The 21,428-nt window shown below is 53.9% G+C and overlaps 1 protein-coding gene across 3 annotated transcripts in view; it reads left to right on the forward strand.

Annotated features, from left to right (window-relative positions):
• Window positions 1-355: 355 nt before the first annotated feature.
• FAM3D (FAM3 metabolism regulating signaling molecule D) overlaps window positions 356-21,428 on the forward strand; it is a 33,667-nt gene continuing 12,594 nt past the window's right edge. The window contains exons 1-5 of one of the 3 annotated variants that reach the window (XM_037137417.2): window positions 356-650; window positions 11,931-11,981; window positions 13,741-13,848; window positions 16,984-17,004; window positions 20,569-20,686. In XM_037137417.2, the coding sequence (XP_036993312.2) occupies window positions 11,969-11,981; window positions 13,741-13,848; window positions 16,984-17,004; window positions 20,569-20,686 (260 nt within the window). In that variant the 5' untranslated portion in view covers window positions 356-650; window positions 11,931-11,968. Of the gene's footprint in view, window positions 651-11,930; window positions 11,982-13,740; window positions 13,849-16,980; window positions 17,005-20,568; window positions 20,687-21,428 lie in introns of all 3 variants that reach the window. The other 2 variants (XM_037137416.2, XM_037137418.2) reach the window with 2 other exon arrangements.

The raw sequence follows: 21,428 nt of genomic DNA on the forward strand, positions 1-21,428 counted from the left end.
CTCCTCCCTGCTTCCTCCATCAGCCGGCACCCTGACCCAGGGCCTCAGAGCAGGTGAAGGCACCCTCCTAACTCATTCTACCCCCCACTTGCTCCCCCAGGGCCCGGGGAGGCTGTCAGCATGGGATTCATTTGTTTGGGGAGCAGTGTTGTCCTGTACCCTGACTTGTGTTCTCAGGCAGCGACTGTGGTCTCTCATTCCTGACTGAGTTGCTCAAATTCCCACCCGGACTTCCTCTGCCAAGGCCAGGAGAATTCTGAGAAAGACGGGCTCGCAGCCTGGGCCCAAGCCAGGGCTCCAGGGGCTCCTTAGCTACACAAGACTTTAGACTCATTTCCTGCCAATGAGCCCTCAGAGTAACTTCCTCCTTCCTGGTGAGATTGTTTAACAAAGCAGGGAGAGTTTACCCTAGGTCTGTCTGTAGGAGGGCAGAGCCCGGGCAGGGCCAGGAGGACCTGGCCACCCGAGTGAATCATGAGACACTTCGTCCTCCCTCCAGGCCTGCTGCATCTATAGGACTTCTGGGGAGGCCGCAGCCCCTCTGAGACCAGAAGGCCGGACTGTCCTAACGGGGCGGTGGTCGGCTGGCTCGGGACCCTCTCGTCTTCTCCAGTGACGGAAGCAGGGAAGTAGGAGCCTTGATCCTTCAGGTATGTTTCTACCAGAATTCAAAGGGCAATACCTCTGGGTCCACATTATTAAAAGAAAGGAAAATGAAAGTGGGGTGAATGGAAAATAAGGAGTGAAAGGGCCTGACAGGGAAAAATGAAAGGAGAGAAAGAAAGAAACCACATAAGGAAAGAGATTTCTGAGATGGGACGATGAAAGGCAGGTTTTATTGGAGGAGCCAAGTCTGATCAGTTAATGGTGGACTCTGATGAAGATTCTGAGGTGGGGTTCAGGCTCAGTGAAAAAGTAGCCATGAGTGATTAGTTATGTCTGCCATGAGCACAAGAATGAGGTGGCATATTCAAGCCAGAAATCTGATAGCCCACATGGCAGCCTTTTTCTTAACCACAGAGGCCTCTTTATTCATTTGTTCATCTATTCATTCAAAAAACACATTGGACCATCAACCATGAGCCACACGAATATTTGAAGAATGAATGAGGAAAGAAGGAACGTTGTTCTTTGGCTCCAACTCTCATTTTTCTTAGAAAATAATGTTCTGAAAACTTACAACAAAGGCTCATGGTCTTGAAAGATTTTAGCTATGCAATGTCAGAGACTAACCCCTTCCTTTCATTAACACTCAATTTTCTCATCTGTAAAATGGGAGTGATCATCTGGATATCCCGTATTAATCCCTGTAGTTCTCACTACCTAGCATCTAGAATATCACTAAAACACATACGATAACACCTACTAAGTGTCAGGCTCTGTGCTAAGTACTCTCTGTATGAGTACACATTTAAACTTCCTATCACCCCTGTGAGGAAGGCACCACCACCACTCCCATGGTGCAGGTGGGAAACCATGGCCTGGAGAGAGTAAACCACGTGCCCGGGCGGTGTGGCTGAGTGCTTGCCCTCGCCACCACCATGCAGCACTGTCTCTGTGATGCCGCTGATTCTAAGTTCATGGCTGGAAGAGAGCTGGTGCAGCAGTACCTCTCCAGGTGATTCCTTCGAGGAGCACTTGAACCTGCATGTCCAATAAAAAGGGCTCGATGGCTAACGAGACAGGATAGTAAAGCAGATATGGTTCTAGCCAGAAAGTAAGAGAACAACTTGCAAGGATAGTCATTTCAAAACAGTTTTGACATGTGCCATAAAGGAGAGAGCCCAGGAATCAGGACCGACTTCTCTGAGATTAGATTTGCAGAGGAATGCTAGCAGGGGTAGGAGGGCAGGGTGGGTAAGCATTTGGTGCACAGCAGAATCTAAGAGAAGGGGGACGAGGGGCAGGAGGGGCAGTTCTGCACAAAGAGGGCAGGAGCAGGGAGCGGGAGGTGAGATAGCAAGGCCAAGCACAGCCGTGGGGAGGAGTTGGGCTGTGCCCAGTGTCTGCTCCAGTCTGTCCATCTGTCTGTCTGCTCTAGTACATCTGCTATCCCCCCAGTCAGGCTGTCCACTGCCCATCTCAAGCCAGGCCGGACCAGCCAGTAAGAGACAGGCTGGTCTCATTCAAGGAGGAGCAGCTGCCCCTTGGGTTCTGCCTTGTGGTCATCCTTTACACACCTTTTTGTGAGCACACAGAAAAAGGGGCTCACATCCTTTTTACACACATCCTTTACACACCTCCACATTTATACACAGGCTCAGCAACTCTGATACAATAGGAATTTGGCAGCATGCCGAGCTGAGGGGCCCTCCCTGGGGCGGGGGACACTTGAAGCCATGGTTTGCAAACATGTTGGACTGGGCGGCTCCTCCTCAGATGAGACCAACCCCTGACTAATGTTGGAAAGCCTAGCACAGCTCCTGCTGGGCAGTGGCCAGCCTGTGTGAGGCGTGGCAGCCTGGCCTAGCCTGGAGTCCCAGAGGGTGGGGCCCCTGTCAGTAGGCCTAGGCCGTGGGGCCACCCCTGGAGCCAGCAATGGGGCCAGCCCTACCCAACTGCATGATGGTATGAGGGCAACCATTAGAAGGGAGAATGGATGCTGGACAGATGACCAAAGCTATAGATGTCCACCGCACCCTGGCTCCAGCCATGCTACCTCACTTAACTTGTTGTTACTAAAGGAATGGATGGAAACACTGCCAAAGTCATTCTACTTGTGTGAGTCACTTCCTACCTAGGCAAGTCACTTGATCTCTCTAAGCCCCAATTTCCTCATGGCTAAAATGCAGTTAATAAAAGAATCTACCTCACAAGATTGTTAGAAAGATTAAGTGAAAGGACACAGGGTCCAAAGTGAGAAGGTAACAATAATAATATTTATTAGAATCATAATTAGTAATAGTAGTAAGATTTTTTTCTCCTTTAGATATCTCTGGATCCCGCACCTCTCCAGAGAAGACTTATCTCCCAATGCCTTCCCGAGACCTGGCTGACTTCACTGTGAAGGCTGCCACCTTAGTTAATAATCAAAGAGGCTAAGCCCCAGCTGCCTCTGTCAGAAAAGAATAGAATTACCCACTGGGTTGGATGTGAACTCCCTCATGCTTGACCTGCTAAAGTGATTCAGACTGGCCAACAGCTGGCCTGCCACAGTCAGGGGTGAACCCAGATGCTCCAGGCTGCCCCTCCCGGATTTAATTAGTCCCCTCTGGTGACCCAGAGTCAGGCTCTCAGCAAAGAGGCACAAGCCATCCTTTCAGGCTCATGTACCCAAAGATGCCCAGCAGCCTCTCCCATCTCCCTTGACGCTGGAGGGGCTGCATGTGTGACCTCATGGCCTCCCTCTTTCTCCTGCTGCTCTCTCACAGCCTGGAGGAGCTCACTCCCCCTCTGAGCACACTTTTCTCTCCTCCTGAAGGGATTGCTGCCTCCTTGGGAGGGAGGGTGGAAAGAACATCTCCAAAGGAGAGACCTGGGGCCTGTTTGCTTAACAACTGTCAGGAGTACTTCCTGTGTCCTGTGTTCCTTGGGTGCATTCTCTCATTACATCTTCACCAAATGAAAGATTCTGATGGCCATGCACAGACAAGGAAACTGAAGCTGAGAGAAAATTAGGCCCACAGATCCATGGCAGAACGGAGCTCCAAAGCCCCCACTCTTAATCGCCATGCCACACAGATTTGCAATTCCCAAGCCAGGAGAGGCCTCTGCAGGTCTGAAGATGCAAATAGGGCCAGAGCTGCCCTTTACAGGGGCCTCCTGGGTGCCGGGCACTGAGCAAAGCACCTTCCAGTGACATTCTAGTCAGGTTAACTAGGAGGAAAGCACCCACGAAAACCCACACGAGGACAGAGGGTCGGCAGCCGAGGCCGGCAAAGCAAGCAGCAGGCTGGCGGACACTCCCTGTGAGGAGGCCACTGCTGGCAGGGAGCAAGGAGGGACAGAATGTTAGGGACTCTCCCTGACCCCATGTGGCCTCCCCTCACCACTACCGTGGCCTCCCACACCCAAGCAGGCTGAAGCCCAGCAAAGGGAGCAGCTGGGCTCATGTCCACCCTGGGCTGACAAGGGCCACACCCAGAGCAGGGGGCCACAAACCATGGGCCCCAGCCAAACCGGGCCACCACCTGTTTTGATAAGCATTGTTAGAACACAGCCACGTTTGTTCATTTCTGTACTGTCCACAGCTGCTTTCCTGCTACGATGGCAGAGTCGAGTAGTCGTGACTGAGAACATACTGCCCCAAGGGCCAGAATATCTCCTCTCTGGTCCTTTATAAAAAACCGCTGAGCCCTGGTCTACAGACACAGAACAGAGTGGTTAAGAATGTGGGCTCCTTCCCTGGACAGGTGGCTCAGTTGCTTGGAGGGTACAGCAAAAGTTTGTGGGCTCAATTCCCAGTCGGGGCACATACCTAGGTTGCAGGTTCAGCGCCCCTGTCAGGGCACATATGGGAGGCGACCGACCAGTATCGCTCTCTCTTTCCCTTCCTCTCTCTCTCCGATCAGTGATATATCATCAGGCGAGTGCCTGGATTTGTTTCCAAGCTCTTTTCCTCCTCTGACTCCTACTACCTGACTTCCCTGTGTTTCCCCAAATCCTCACTGAGCTGTTGTAGGATTTAGTTAAAACAAGGCAGGGTCTCGCAGCACTGCCCGCCTGCGGTCTATTCTGGGAAACACTTCAGGAATGTGGGCGTAAGAGCTCTGAGAACCCTGCTCCTCTTCCTTCTTCCTGCATCTCCTGCTGCGCGGCCCTGCACGGCCAATAATTCTACCACTGGCTGGAGCCGGAGAAAACCATTACTACCAATAAATAAAATTAAAACAGGGCATAATGGAAATACGGGGCTTATTTCCTTCTGAAATAAATGTCACTACGACAAACTGTTGGAGCCACCAGCCTTATTATTTATACATTTATTCACTGTTTATCTCCCTCTCTATTGGAGACATGGTCAATAATTGCCTATAAATACCAGGACTTTACAAGGACCACTTAGAGAATGAAGGCACCCTCTGGTTACTTTGATATCCACACACAGCCCTGGGACGCGATGGTTGGAAACTCGTGGCAAGAGAAAATTGGGCCTGGGCAGGGCTGCGCACAAACCCAGTTCCCGGCCAGACTCTGCAACCGCGGACTCACAGCTGTGTGTGTGTGCGCGCGCGCTCAAGTGCACGTGTCTGTCATTTTCGGTCTCTTAGGGTCTCTTGTTCTTTTTTCTTCTGTTCCTGGCTCTCTATCTCAGCCTTAGTTCTTTCTTACCGAGTGGGTGTCCCTCAGGCCCTGGAGCTCCCTCTGTCGTTTCCATCCCCCACACCCACACAGGCAGGATTCCTCCCTTGCAACGACTCCCGCCCACACATGGCGGAGCAAAAGGGAGCAATGGAAAACCAGATAGCCCCTCCTCCCACCCTTGGTGACTACACTTAAACCAGAGAATTTCCAGGGATGATGAGAACAACCCAAGGTTGAATTTCCAGAGACTAGTTAGATTCTAAAGTCTGAGCAGGTCCTCTGGACAGAGTTCGGCTTTGGGAAAAAATGTGGGCCATGATGTAAAAAGAAAATAGCCATTTAGATGGAAGGAACAGCTCTCACTTTGTCTGTTTTTCTTCACTTATTTTCTTTTCCAAGCAAAAAGCTCCTCACATGCCTCCAACAACATTCACTGCACCCCTACTATGTGCCTTGGTGCTAGCACCAGGGACGTGGGCGAGGAAGGCGCTGAGACCTGCCGCCTGCAGGGGAAGCCAGCCCCAAAATGGGGGCTTGCCATGAAGCATGACTAGGCCCCTTCACGGAAGGATTCTCAGAGTGCCAGGGAAAGGCCGGGAGCCAGGGCTCAGGGAAAGCTTCTTGGAGGAAGCACTGCCTCCTCCGAGCTGAGCTGAGCTTCCATTGCTGGCCCTCTTTAATTCTTCCCGTGCCCCTCACTGCCCTCAGAACAAAACCCAGGGCCGTCCCCCCGTTCTTAAGACCCTAGTCGTTCACTTTGGCCTCCACCATGAGAGCAGCATGTTCTTCCTCTCCTCTGAGCACCTGCACATGCTGTGTCCTCTTCCTGAAACACCTTCCAGGAGAACTTCATCAGCCCAGATGCCACTTCCTCCAGGAAGCCTTTTCAGACAGCCTCCCAGGCTACGAGGTCCCCTGAGGGAACCCCCACCAGAGCACCCATCTCACGGCACCACAGCCATTGGCACACTTGTCCTTTCCTGCCTTCGTTCACTGTGTGTTTCTAGTGGGAAAGAACCCGGTTGGTTCTCCACTCTGTGCCCACCGCCCAGCACAGTGATTGCTTAGAGGAGGTTCCCAGGAAATACTGTAGGATGAATAATTAAGTTGGATTTTTTAAAAGATTTTATTTATTTATTTTCAGAGAGTGGAAGGAGGGAGAGAGGGAGAGAAACATCAATGTGTGGTTGCCTCGCTCACACCCCCTACTGGGGACCTGACCTGCCCACAACCCAGGCATGTGCCCTGACTGGGAATCCAACAGGCAATGCTTTGGTTCACAGGCTGGCGCTCGGTCCAGAGCTACACCAGCCAGGGCTAAGTTGGATTTTTTAAAAAGATGTCACAGAGATTCCCAAATAACTCCCGACCAAACAGACTCGAAGGGCTCAGACCTGCTCAGCAGTGACTCTGCAAGGTCTCAGGCTCGTCCGTGAGAAGAGGGAGGCGCCAGCCACATCCACCGTGTTTCAGGAATCCGGTTCAGCATCTGGTTCAGGAAGGCCAATGCCGTGGAGGAGACCAGTCCCAACTCCACTGGTGCTGCGCCCACACAGAGAAGGCCCACTCCCAGGATGACAAACCTCTGCCTGCTTCATTGGGTCTGGCACGGGTGGAGTTGCAGGGTGACGGTGCAGGTGCTCATATCTGCCATCCCTGCCCCAAATGTTCGGTTGCTAAGTGAAAGAAAGTTCCAGCCCTCTGTGGTATTTAATCATGGCCCTTGAGGTCGGGATAGTTTCTTGGTGTAGGGTCACCCTTTAAACTCCAGTTAAAAGACCTACTTTTTCAAGACTCGATCATACGTCCCTCCTGGGCACACAGACCTTCCTCGTGCCCACTCCCTTCCTCAGTGGGCCATGGTGAGGGTGAGCCTGGGGCCTGCTGGCTGCCCTGGCTGGTGTTTCCACGCCCTGCTGTCTGCAGAGCATGGTGTGAACCCCAGCTCTGCTAGCACAGCTGGGAGACCGGTCATGTGACCTCCCTGGGCTAGGCCGCAGAGGAGAGGAAGAGACCCCGCCAGGCCAGGCTAGTTCCCCAGGAGACCCTTTGGTCTGAAGTGGGGAGAAAGGTGGTGTCCATGGGAAGATGGGGTCACGGATTTGGAAGCCCAAGGGGAGCAGAGGGATTAATTTTATGTTGTTTTAAACTGGTCTCAGAGGTAAACCCTAAGAAAAAGATACAAGGGAGAGTATTTTGTTTGGGAAGTGACCCCAGATGGCACTGGCAGGGGATGAGGGAAGTATGACAGGGAAGGGCAGGATACTGTAAATGAAGCGAGAGCCACCAGGTGACTGTGGGCAACCGCGACGGTTCCACTGGGCGACTCTGGGTGAGAGAGTGGTCCGCGCCTCAGACGCGCCCCACCGTGCCAGTCTGCTAGGGCTTCTAGCCAAGTGCCGCAGACTGGACAGCCCGAAGCACAGAAACGGATCATCTCACGGTTCTGGAGGCCAGAAGCCTGAGCGCCAGCCCCGCTCCGTCTGCGAGTGCTGGGGAGGGAGGGTCTGGGTTCCATGGCCGGTGGCAGTAACTCCGCTCTTCCCACGTCCTCCACGTATGTCTCTGCGTCCAAACTCCCTCTTTCTCCAAGCTTCATATGTGGCCTCACGTTCACCTCTACTTAGAAATGACCTGGTAAGCAGACAGCAGGTTGATCAGGAAGGAGGCAGAGCCTGCTCACAGAGCTCAACTTCCATTGCACCTGTGACTCAGGGCTGGTTCTGAAGTGACTGTTGGCTGAACCTAGATCCTCACAATGAACTAGGAAACAGCTTCAGAGTTTTGTCTTTCCCACGGCAAAGGCATGCTGGGTAAGGACCTAGGACGAGGAAGGGTGGCCCGAAGGAACGAGGCTGTGAAGGGCAGTCCAAGCGGAGAGAAGAGCATGTCCCAAGCTTGGGACAGGAGAGCCTCCCCCGGCAGTGCTGTGTTGCTGGAGCAAGTGTGAAGTGGGGGCAGCACAGGACGAGGCCAGTGAGGTCCTCATGTCAGAGTCAAATCTCGCGAGGCCTTAGACGCACATGAAATACTTTGGTTTTATCCTGAGAGCAATGGGAACCGCAGACCAGATTTAAGCAGGGGAATACACACTTACTTCTCTATCAAGGTGCTTTCCAGACCTCCTAGCCTGGGGAAAGAGTAACCCTTTCCTCATCCATGTTGATTCTGGGACAGGCTGAAAGCCCCTTTGTACAAATGGCCCTTTTGTACAAATGGCCCCTTCTTACTGTTTGAAACAGTAAGCTGATGTCCCTGCTCCTATAAAGCCATTAAAAAATGTCCCAAGCAGTCAGGCAGAGAGATGCCGTAACGACATTTGGGTTGTGCAGAAAGAACAAACATCCGCATGGGAACCCTGCCATGGAGGTGCACTAGCAGGAAGCAGCAGGTGATGCTGGCTGCCAACGGGGCGGGGGCGGAGGCAGGGGTGGGTGGGGAATGGGATGGATGCCAGCAGGCTTGCAAACCCCTCCTAGACGAGTGGCCCACCTACCCCACACCTTGTTCAGGACACGTAAACAGCATCACCCTCATTTTACAGAGAGAAAGCCAAGGCCCAGAGAGGGGTGTCCCAAAACACTGGGCTAGTAAGTGGCAAACTCAGGTCATCTGATGGCAATGTCCATCCTCTTTCTCAGCATCCCAGGCCTCTTACTGCCTGATTCCCTGGGGACCAAAACTGCCTGTGCTGCCCCCACTGCTCCGTCCTTGCTTCCGCATCTTTTGCTGGGACTTGTCTGCAATCAAAGGCAATGTGTTTGTAATGGCTGAGAACAGAACTCCAGCAGCCCCAGATTTACAGATGTCTAGCTTAGCATCATCAGGAGAAAAGAGCCTGTCTCCCCAGTTTCTGTATCTACCTACGGAAAAACTCTGATTGGTCTTGCTGGGGTCATATGCTTCTTCCTGAACCGATCACAAGGAAATCACAATGCTTTGATTGGCCAGCCCCTTTGGACAGGGTGGGGGGACTATGATGAGTGTCCCCTAATCCAGAGCCACAGGTAACTATTTAATCTCGATTTGAAGGGTCAGGGAAGCCTTCCCAGAGGAAGTGTCTTCTACACTGAGACCTGAAGGATGAGTAGGAGTGTCCCAGACAAACTGGCAGCAGAACACTGTTCAGACAGAGGGCCTGGCACTGCAGAGGCCCAGGATGCTCGAAGAATGTCTCACTCACAGCAGCAACTCCCGAGCTTAGTGCACGGCCTGCCTTCCCACAAGCACTCAGAGAATGCTTCGGGAATGCAATCCAGAGTTGGCTGTGTGGCCTCAGACAAGTCACCTCCCTGTCTGAACTTCTGCTTTCTCCTCTAGCTGATGGCTTTATCATCTTAACCTTTCAGAACTATGCAAGAATCTAATTAATTCAGTCCCAAATACTCAAGTTCTCCTCAGTGCTCAATTAGCACCAGGCCTGCTGGAGACAAGGCCTGCCTGCTCAGGACTAAAAAGGGCTTAAACGCTTGGCCAGATATAAGAAGGAGTCCAGGGAGGGGCCGGATAAGGGGAGAGGCTCAAGGACCGTGTGGGCAGACAACGGCTCTCCAGTCAGGGAGACTGCCCTGCTCCCCACCCCCCAATCCCATCCCCTACGTTCCACCCTCCCACCCCGTCTACCTGTGATCACCCACTGCCCTGGAGCCACCATATCTGTACCTGAGCCCATGAAGCAGCCATGCAGGGAGGGCATCAGGACATCCCTCCCTGTGCCCTTGCCCCAGAACTTCTTAACCTGAATAACAGGTTGTGACAATCTCAGCAAAAAGGAGGAGGAAAGAAACTTTTGTTTGAGTGCTGCAGAATGAACTCTTGCTCTGCCCTGTCTGCATACTTGTTCCGGGTGCCTCTGTCCCTCCCTCCCCACCCCCAAGAGGCCAGTCCTGGGCTCCAGCTCCAGAGCACCACGGGCTGGCAGGGTGAGCCATCTGGGGTCACAGGAGAACAGAGAGCCCTGCAAATGCTAAGTGGGTTGTCGGGGACTCAGCCAGAAGGGACACCAGGCTGGGAGAGCCCTCGCTACCCCTGTCCCTCCCCTGCCCCTGCTCTGAAACCAGAGTCCCCGCTTGGCATGGGCATGACAGCAAGAGGCTACCCTCCTGCCCGGGTATGTGCCCCACCTTCTACCTCTTCTCTCTCTCTAACATCAGCGCCCCCCGACTCTCTCTCTGAATCTGGGTGTACGCAATTCATATCTTTCTTTACCTCTGTTGTCCTCCGTGTCCCTGTCTCTCTCTCGCTGACTTGTCTCCTCTCCTTCTGTCAGTGTCTCTGCCATGTCCCACTCCCTCTCGTCCTTGTCTTGGTCTCCCCGGTCTCCATCTCTGTGAGTATCCACGTCCGTTCATTCGTCCGGCTAACCCTCCTCCTTCTGTCTGACTCTGTCCCTGTCCTTCGACCCGGTCCGCCCCCAGCTATCCTAAATCCTCCACGTATGGGGCACCCCACAGAAGGTCCTCCCAGCCTCATCCAGGGGCCTGGGCTCCTAGACTGTAGGTCAGGCCCAAGAGCATTCAAGAGCATATTTTTATATCTGGAAGAAAAAGAAGTTGGTCGTTTGAATCTCAGGAAGTTGTACAAAATCTCTGTGAGTGGGCTGTGCGGTTGGTAGCTTCCCAGCTCTCTCACCTAGAAGGCCCTAGAGCAGTAGGGCCCAGGCCGGTGGGTTTCTGTGACCCCCAAGTGGAAACGAGGATTTGCATTTGCTGTTGCTGTCCTTTCAATCACAGACCCAGCCAAACTGCCTCACCAGCAGGTCCCCTAGCTCATATCTGGATCCTTGGCAGTTGGGATTTGAACACCATGTCTGTTGAAATAGATTCTTAAGATAAAGAAGATTCTGGGGTGGGGAGGGGACAGGAAAAGTGGTGGGAGCAAGTCACTGCCATCAGAGACCCGTCAGCGACGCTCCAGCTGGCTGTGGAGGGTCCCAGGCCTGGGACAGTTACCTCCACCCCCACTCCGCTCCCCTGCAGCTCCAGAGTCCTGCTGGGGGGTTTCAAAGCTGCCAAATCACTGGTAACTGCCCAGCCTCTGGGGGTTGGCACAGGGGAGAGGTGGGCCCCAGGATGACCCCACCCCTGCCCAGGATTCAACCAGGAAGGAAACTCTGATTCCAACTCTTCTCTGAGACAAAAGGCACTGGCAGAGGGAGCCTGTTGGGACCGGGCAACCGGAGCTCCACCTCCGAATTCTGACTCTGACCCTCGTGAGCTGAGTAGCCCTGAGCTTAAAACCATAGTGAGTCTTCGCTTACTCACCCCTAGAATGCAGGGCTGTGAGAGTTAAAGCAGATAATGCCTTTGCAGCACCCACCACAAACTCACCTGTGATATGTGGGTCCTGATTGCTCTTCATTTTGCTAATTCAGCAAAAATCTCTTGAGTTCTGCTCCCTGATGGTTTCCATGGGGCTAGCTATCTCCGTATCTCTCGGCCGACTGAAGGGCTGAACAGGCAGGTGAACAAATGAATAATAGAGAGGGGGGGGGGGGGGAGATAATGATTCAAAAGATCATCACCCCTCCAATACCCAGGGGAAAAGAAAAGTAAGCAAAAGGGAAGAAGAAAACTCTCCCCCCTCTACAACTGAGCAGTACCTCGTTAGACCCCGTCCCTAATCTTCAGTCTGTTCACTTTCAGACCCAGGTACTGGTTTCCAATTCAATGTTCTTCTCTCCACAGGCTAACACTGACCCCAGGCCGCTCCTCACCTGGACAGGATGAGAACGTCAGGTAGGGCCAGAGCTGAGGATTATAAGGCCCATGGTTGAGGTCCAAAATCGGTTTTGGAATCATTTTTCTGTCAGCAGAGTCTGCCTGTCCTGGACTCAGAGGTCATTTGGCTGTGTCTTCTTCACACGGTCAGGCCAGAATTCCAGGAGGAAAGCAATCCAGGGTAAGCCTGGAGAAGTGAACAAGGCAACTCTCTGCCTCTAGTCTGAAGGGATGGAAAACCTTCGGCATAGTGAACTCACTCAGCTGGAATCTTGGGGATTCCTTATCTCGGAAACACCTGACCCTGACTAGAAATTAGGGGCATAATGTTTGCTTCAAGGAAGGCTCTCGTAGAATCCTCATACCATAGAACTGGGCATGAGGAGAAGCCTTTGCCTTCTAGTCTGCACCTTCATGCTGTTCCTCCTTTGTACCGATAAAGAGACTGAGGCACCAAATAGGAAATGAACAGAGTTCATTGATTGAGATTCCCAAACAGCTGTGAGGGAGTTAAGAGCACAAGTTCCAAGCTTACTGCCCTGGGTTCAAATCCCACCTCTACCACTAGCCAAGTAACCACCTCTCTGAGCTTTAGTTTCCTCATCTGTAAAGGAGAACTAATCAGTACGACCCAACACAGAGGGCTGCTGTGAGGATGAACTGAGACAGTGTACGTAAGAGCTGTTGGCACAGTGCCTGGTACAAAATGAGTGCTGTGTAACGGGGTCTCCAGGACAAAGTCTGGGGGCCTACGCCACATGCTGTCCTAGAAGAGGAGGGGCCCCACACACCTGAGCTCCCACACACAGGGTCCAAGGGGGGCTTTCTCGCCCATCCCGAGTAGCTTGAGGCCACAGAGCCAAATTCAGGGCTGAGAAGGGCGATGCCGGAGGGAGGTCAGGCAAAGGGCAGGGACCTGCCTGGTGGTTGGATTGGATTTGGGAGGCAGCTGGAGCCACCGGAGTCCTGAGGCAGGTGGGGCGGCGTATTGGAGCCCCTCCTCGCCCTCGTGGAAGAGTGAGGAAAGGCCCTGGGAGCTCGGGGTGGTCCATCCCATGTGGGGGTGCTCCCTGATGGCAGTTGGGGGTGGGGGTCAGGCAGCGATCTCTCTGTGAGGCAGGGGAGGCCACCACTGCAAGGCCAGCACGTATTCCTGTCGAGGACTTTGTGTGGTTATCTGTGGTGGCTCTCAGGGGGCGTCAGTGGCTGATGTGGGGACCAACCCACTCCCCGTAAGCCATGGGGTCAGTGCAAGGGTTACAATGCCCACCCACTCTGCCTGGACTGAGGGAGCCCAACTCGGAGAGGCCAAGCTCCCATCAGAGGTCACGTAGCAGTGGATGGCTGCCCTGAGCATTGAACATGGCCCTTCTGTCCTCTGCGGCTCACCCGCAGGGCTGTCTGCAGCAGAGCCCGCCTCCTACCCAGGGTCTGCCTCAGGTTCTCAGGCCTCACCCCCAGAGGTTCTCTCTTGGGGGGCTCAAGGACAGTGCATTTCTTTTTCTTCTGCTGGTGCCACTTGGGACGAACGTGGCCACATCATGTTACAGCATGATCTCACCATTCTGTCATTGCATGAGTCACACTGGCCGCACCTGATGGGCCTGTGGACTGGTCCACAATGTGCAGTGTGGGTGTGGTATGGACCTACAACGTGGGGGCTCACCATATGGTCTCACTGTGGGGATCTGGCAAGGACCCACATGTAGTCACGCTACATGGCCTCGCGATATGGCCTGGTGCTGCGGTCTCATGGCAGCGTCTCCTTGCTCCACAGCCCTGCTTCGCCTCCTGGCCCTCGTTTTCGCGCTGATCACCTCGTGGATCATTGTCCACAGCTATATCAGCTTCAACTGGAAAATCATCCGCATGCCCCGTTGGCTGGGTGAGTGCCACTCACTGCTGGGGACAGGGCCTGTGGACCAGGGCTAAGGGCCAAGGGCCCACTCTTCCCTCCATCTCTGGTGACCCCAGAGACATTGGCAGTATGTGGGCTTGCTTTTGGGACCCCAGCCATGGGGGGTGGCGGTGAGAGAGGACACCAGGCTGTCAAAACCCCAGAACCCGCGGGGAACAGAGAAGTGTCCCAAGGCCCTGGCCCAAGCATATGCCTACATCAAGGGCTACTCTGGAAATGTGCCCCTACAAGGAAAGACAGAAGGAGGATGAAAGAAGGGAGGGAAAAGGGAAGGGAGAAAACTGTCCGTGCGTTGAGCAGCTTCCACCTGTACTTGCTGTTCCCTCTGCTGGGGACCCCCCTGTGGCCAGCTCCTGTCAGCCTTCAGGTGTCTGCTCAAGTGTCACCCAGAGATGTCTTCCCTGGCCACATCGGCTAAGGCTGCATCCCCTCCTCCTCCTCATTCAGACCATTTCCTTTGAAGCATCATCATCAACATTTATTTGTTTACTGGGTTGTCTACCTCCACCCTCTGGAATGTCAATTTCCCGAAGGCAAGGATTTTATCTTGAGTATCCATCTCTCTAGCAGCCAGGACAGAGCAGATCCCCAATAAACATTTAATAAGTGAAAGAAAAATGGATGATAGATGGATGATGGAGGGATGACTGAGTGATGAATGAATGGGTGAACAGATGCATAGGTGATGGACAGGTGGCGGATGCCAGCTGCTTTACATGCAGTCCCCTGTACTCTGTACCAGTGCCCCATGAGGAGGTCCATTGTGTGGTGTGTAACGGACTCATGTGTGACCTCATGTCGTGGCTGTATGCATGGTCTGAGAAAGAGAAGCTCAGGGAGATTAAGAAACTTACCCAAATTTCCCTTGTAGATGTCAGAATAGGAATGGGAACCCAAGATTCCCAGATCCAAATCTTATCAAAGAAAGGAGAGAAAGGGAAGGTATTTCTATTTCTGAATTTGTCCTCCTCAAAGACCAAGAACCACCTCCAATGACACCGGCAAATGTAACAACCTGCAGAGCCACAGGGCAGCTCAGAGCCTCACAGCAATGAAAAGCCAGTCACCCCATTTCTAACACAGACTCCCCACAGTGGAGTCTCACATCCCCCTTACCTCACCCACTTGTCAGCCAGCCGGGCTCATACCCAAGGCAGGGTGATTTGTGTAGATGTGTGATGGCTACCATGTCCCCGGGCCCAGGGCTTTTGTAGACTAGAGATTGACCGGGCTGTGCCGATGGCCTTGAGAGAGATGGGCCCGGGTCAGTGATGGAGGCTCAGGGCAGCAGTGGAGATCGGGGGGGACTCCAGAGCAGAGGGCCCCAAGTACAGGTGGGCGAGGGGACAGTGTTTGAAAGGAGACCCCACAAGTTGTTTTTGTCTCAGAACTCAATTCCCTGGGGTTTGACAAATCAACACCTCCAGCCAAAATCATCAAGCACCTACTCTGTGTTAGGTCCCAGACCCTGAAATAAGGGACACGTGGCCCCAGCTGCTGGGGAGACAAACAGACTCAATTACAGAATATACAAAAACAAGTATGCGCTAACATGATCCAGAGTCTTGAGAAACTCGAAGAGTGGCAGGAAATGTTCCCAGTGGGAATCGTGGCCGTCAAACCCCACTAGTGTCCAGGATCAGGAAGAGGTGACACTCACCTCAGAAGTTCCTGGCCTGGCCACACAGACACCCGCCTTGTAGTTAATGCATTAACACAGAAATTCTTATTGCATATTGATATACAGTTGGTCTCCTCTCTAAACCAATCTGTTTTATTTCATGATACAATGCAGTTTGTTACTGCAGGAAGCACTAAGTGTCTCAAGAGATCGGGACTGAATTTATTCCAGGACCTCCCAAACCGCCGCAGGGGTCCCTGGCACGGGGGTCAGAGATCGGGAATTCCCGATTTACCTGGCCAATTCAGCAGGGTCCTTTCAGGTGGGGGCAACAAACCCAACTCTAACTGGTTTAAACTCAGTGGGGTGCCTTGTGTCTGTGACTGGGGAGTCCACGGATGTGGGGCTCTGGGGGGGGCTGGACCTGGCTGGCCCCCACAAAGCCTCCAGTCTCTATGTCCCTGGGCTCTGCTTCTTGCCGCCTAACCTCATTCCGAGGGCATCTTTCTCTCTAAGCAGGTGTGTACTGACCACCCCTCCAGATGCTCATCGTCCAGCGGGGCTGAAAGAGGCACCTCTCCCTCCCCCAGAGCTATATTTCACCCAGGGAAGGGCTGTTCCACAGCAATGTATGCAATGCAGTATTAGGACCAGTCCGGCCCGGGTCCCGGCCTACTGCTGGAGTCGTAGAGACAGGGGACAGGGGACAGGGACCCTCCAGGATGAACAGCCCTTGATGACCAAATAGAAAATGTTTCAGTGTGGAGATCCCTCCAAAAAGGAGAGTTCTCACACTCAGAATTTCTGTGGCCCCTGGGGGCCCTGTCCTCCAGGACTCGCCGTGTGGTGGGAGACCTAACGCAGAACCACAGGAACCACGGGGGTACAGTGTGAACAAGATGTCGGGAAGGCCCAGTGCAGACAGTCAGTGCTGGGGAACATCGGAAGGCGACACTGACGTGGCTGATCTACACGGGGGCCGGGGCACCGGTGCTGGGCTGGACCCTGATGGCCTGGCCCTCCCGGGGCCTTCTCCACAGCCTGTGCAGTGGGCACGAGGTCTCCACTGTGCGGGCACAACTCGCACCCGGTCCCACAGCCAGGAGCGGGGCTCAGCCTCCAGGCCATCTCACAACACACACTGGTTGTGAGACCAGGGCTCATAACCAGGGCATCTTTTTAACCGTGACAGAGTTGTGTGTATCTGTGTGTTCAAGTGCGCATGAGTGTACACACACATCTGTGTGCCCGTGTACACACAGGTGTGTATGAAGAGGTGTCAGTGGCAAGTGAGGAAGGACTCCCAGGTGAGATGGGACTCAGCTCATTTCAACACCCACCATGGGAGGGGGGCTCTGCTTGGCCTGGCCAGCAACACTCACAATTCCCGTCTTCCCAGCCCCCGCACCCGGCCCCATCCTGCAGGGAGGCCCAAAGCACTTACTCTCTAACCAAATCCTTCTGTCTTCTCTCAACAGCAGGTTCAGTCTCCAAGGAGAGCCGTAAGTATCTCCCCAGCACCCCCTGTGCCTTAGACTGAGATGATTCAGGGTCTCTAGTCCCAGCCCCGCAGGTCCCAGAAAATATCTCCTTTTCCAGAATCTGCCCGGCTCTCTTGTCCCACAGCCCAGTGTGCCTTCTGAAGCCCCTGAGCCCTGTGATGGGGAAGGCCCCTTCTCAGCCATTCAGACTGACAGGAACAGCTTGGCTGCCCCCTTCTCCAGTCCCCCCATCTTCCCTGACTCTCCCCACCTGGCTGGAATCCCTGAAGATGGAGGCTGTGCTTATTATCACCACTGCAGTGACCCCAAGCTTGGCTCATGGTTCCTGCCTGCTTCAAAGTGCCACACCAGCAGCCTATCAGGAACTACAGGAACCGCCCCACCCCAGGCAAACAGAGGGGGCGGTGATTGTCTGTGGGGGTAGAAGTGCCAGTAGTGCCAAGAGAGATGGGGCAAAGTGTTCTAGGCTCCAGGAGGGTGACCCCCTGCCAATGGGATAGGATCAGGAAAGCGTCGAGAAGGAGGTGACTCCTTCACCTCAGCTGTGCCTTGTGGAGGCAGGAACAGCCTATGAAAAGGCCCAGAGGCACGAATGCTGGGGCTGCACGGAGACCTTGGCTGCAGAGTCAGGGACCTGAGGAATGGAAAGTGGGAAGGGCAGAAATGCAGACAACTCGAATGCTGGACACTGCAGACATCTGAACAGCAAGGACCCCAGCTCCCCAGGTGGGGGCAGGGGGAAGGGAGAGACAGCTATGACGGTGATAATGGTAATGACGATTGAGTGCCCAACAGGTGCCAGACAATGTATCTGGAATTTTGCAGACATCCCATGAAATCCTGACCACAATCTTACGTAGGTGATATAATTATCCCCATTTCATAGATGAGGGAACTGAGGCTCAGAGAAGTGAACTCACTTGGCCAAAGCAACAGAGCTGTGAGTGGTGGAGTGGGAGTCAACCTCCCCACCTAGTCCAAAACCCACTCTCTCAACACCTCCTTGCAAGAGACAACACCACCAGGTCCCCCCACCCTCTGTCACCCCAACATGGTGATGACTGAGGAGGAATGCAGCTCCGGGGATGGAATTTACCTGACTGAGAGGCCTGGGAGGCCCCGTGCACTGTGCGATTACAGAGAGCAAAGACTATAAGACTGAACACAAGCCATACACCCTACACCTCCCTGAAGCCTCCTCAGTCATCTTCTGAAGTGCACAGAGTCACGGCATTTGGGTACTGAACACTCAGACGTCATCTGCTGGGAAGACGGCAAATGCAGCACGCCAGCTTCCTCCCGCCTTGCCTGCTCCCACAACAGACATCACCAATCAATCCCCAGAACTCTTTTCCTCCAAACCCACTGGATCTAATAGTAGATCCATGGCTGTTAAGAGGGAAACCTGTTTGACAACTCTGGTCTAAATCAACTTCCTCATTTTACAGTTAACAAAAGTAATGGGAGAGACTTCTGGCAAGTCACCCAGCAGATTTCTGAAAAGCAGCCCCAGCTTCCTGACACACCCCGTCCAGTGCTCAGTGTCACACCCTAAGCCACAGCACCAGGGGCTCCCACAGAGGTTGGGCAGCTGGAGCGTCAGCCCCTAAGCCGAAGCTCAAAAAGCAAACCCCCTACCTCCCAGTGACTGGGCCCCTGAGCATCAACCCCTTCATCCCTCAGCTTGACTGTGAAGCCTGGATGGTCAGAAAATCAATTCTGGAAAAGCCTGCTTAAGCCGACCTGTCGACATCAGGTTTACCAGACTTCACTGCCATCGATCAGGGTCCAGGCAAACTCCCAGGTGGTTCCTCAGGCCTGGAACAACCCCGCCAGCACAGGTGGGACCCTCTGGTCTCAAGAGTAAACCATCCTCTCTGTGAGGGGGCAGGCAGTCCGAGGTGGGACTACAGGGCTCATAAAAGGGCCCCCTTCTGAGCCTCATACTCAGCCGGCCCCACGGGCAGGGGCTGGGCTGCTTTGTTGAGGGTCCCGTCCCTGTCTCCAGCCTTCTCTCTTCTGAGCCAGAGGCCTGGGCACGAACTCTCTCCTGAACAGCCACCCAGGGGTGTCTCCACTCCCAGCCCTCCCTCTGGTGGTTAGGTCGTGGTTGAGCTCTGGTTACGGCCATCAGGTGGGTGTGCCGAACCTCAGGGTGAGGGGACAAACAGCCTAGGACAGGCATTCTGCTCAGATCAGCCAGTCTGCAAACTCAGCCAAGGAGACCGAACCCCAGCCCAGGGCGGCAGGGTGCCCTGGTATGGGCTGCATTCCTTCCCGGGAAGGGGCTTCTTTTCCTACTCAGAGGCGCCATGGGCTTGCCAAGCCTGGCAGCAGCGGGCTGTGCCCCTCAGAGGGGCACTTTTTCCTGACTCACATAGAGACTTTCCATAAACTGGCAAAGGCGCTGGAGATGATCCTCACCCTGACCACAGCAGCCCTCCTGGCCTCGGGCCCAGCCTCACCCAAAAACTCTGTGTGGTCATTCAATGAACACTTACTGAGTGTCCACTCTGTGCCAGGCACAGGAGCTATTGAAACGATTTCACAAGATAATAAATAGGAAGCACTTGCCCCCGGGCCCAGCGAACAGCAAGCCCTGGGCGTGGGCCCGCTTCCACTCCCAGCTCACACTGGCACGGCTCAGCCAGACGCCCGGCGCAGGGGCCAGAGGGGAGAGAGACTGCCCAGCTACTGCTCTCCCTTTGCAGGTGAATCTTCTCTAATTCCATGTTTACCAGTCCTCCCTAGTGTTACCTTCACAACTGTCAAGTTGTGTTAAAAACACCCATTAGTATAAATTAGAACCTGCCAGGCTGAGGGCGCACAAGCTGATGTCTCAGCTCACAAACAGCCTGCTGAGGGCTGAGTGGCTCAGCAGCCATGTTTGGGGATCCCACCTACGCGGCTCACCTTTCATCGGCCTCCTGGGTCGGCCCTGTGAGGGCCACGTGGTGAGGACGCAGGTCTCAACAGAGGTGCCACATAGTGAGCCCTCCGTGGGTTCCGAAGACCGAGGTCCTCTCCACTGAGAGGGAGCGTCAGCACTGCCTGTCTCGTCCCTGCCGTCTCCCAGAATCCAGCCCAGTGTAGGTGCTCAAGACACGAGTGACGCCTAGTTGATGATAAGAAGAACAATCAATAGTGACCTCTGCTCTCTTATTCCTTACAAGAACCCAGTGGGGAAGCCACCATAGTTATCCCACTTCACAGACAAGGAGGCTGAGGTGCAAGGAGGTTGAAGACTTGCCCAAGGGAACCCACTGGTTAGAGACCCTCCTACCCACCATGCAAGGGCCCCCAGGAGGTTGTCAACAGGGGCCTCGCTGGAGGAGGGGTGCTCAAAAGGCTGCTGTGGCCCCAGAGACATGTTCTCAAGACAATCCCCTCATCACAGCGACCTCGTAACCTCCACCACTCATTACTCCACACACACTTAGCAGGGGCCTGCGCTGAGTCGGACACTGTGCTGGGGCTGGGGCTGCCACAGGAAGCCCCAACACGTTTTCTGGGGTGGTCCGACATACCGCTGCTGCCACCAAGGTGGGTCTGTTTCCTCCCCAGGGGTCGTGAGGAACAAGTGTGACCTCAGCAAGGCCTGCCCAAACAATTTCTTTGCGTTCAAAATCCTCAGTGGGGCCGCCAACGTCGTGGGCCCCTCCGTGTGCTTCGAAGACCACATGTAAGTACCGGAGGGACTCCTGTGTTTCCCTTCTTTGGTTTCAGCCATTCATTCATTCATTAACTAACTCAGAGGCTCCAGGAGCAGAAGCTGAGACCAGCCTAGATGTTCCACATGCTTCTTTTAACTCTGGGTGATTGAGTCACAAATAGCAATAACCCGAACAGCTGGCATGTCTGCCAGCACCTAACTAACTGCCTGCAGCATCATCCTATTCAATCCCTCAACACTCCCAGAGTGTGGCTATAATTATTCCTTTTGTGAAGATGAGGGAATTGAGGCTCAGGCAGGCTCACCCAGCTATCTGCTGATAGAGCCAGGAGTTGACTCAGGCCTGTGTGGCAGCCAAGCTGCTGGGCTTCTTTTGAAGGCGGATGCCTGTGGGGAGGGTTCAAGATCAAGATCTAGGCATCAAAGTCTGAACCCAGGAGGTGCCAGGACTTGCAAATGTAAGAGAAAGGGAATAAAGGCCATGGGATAGAAAGTTCATCCTACAGAAGCAGCCAGAGATGGGGGTTTTAGTCAGGATTCTGAACCTAACTCCAACTTACACAAAGCAAGGAACTTAATGTTTCACATACATAAAAGGCCAGAGGCAGTGGGCTTCAGGATCAGCTGCATCCAGGAGTTCAAGCCATGGCATCAGGGCTCCTTCTCACACCATCCTCAGCTCTGCTTTCCTCTGTCATTACATTATTTTCTTTACTGAAAATAGGCTTCATCATGTGGAAAGGGGAGAGGC

The sequence above is a fragment of the Artibeus jamaicensis genome, unplaced genomic scaffold, assembly GCF_021234435.1.
Source record: "Artibeus jamaicensis isolate MK-2021 breed Jamaican fruit bat unplaced genomic scaffold, CSHL_Jam_final contig_519, whole genome shotgun sequence".
Classification (NCBI taxonomy): domain Eukaryota; kingdom Metazoa; phylum Chordata; class Mammalia; order Chiroptera; family Phyllostomidae; genus Artibeus; species Artibeus jamaicensis.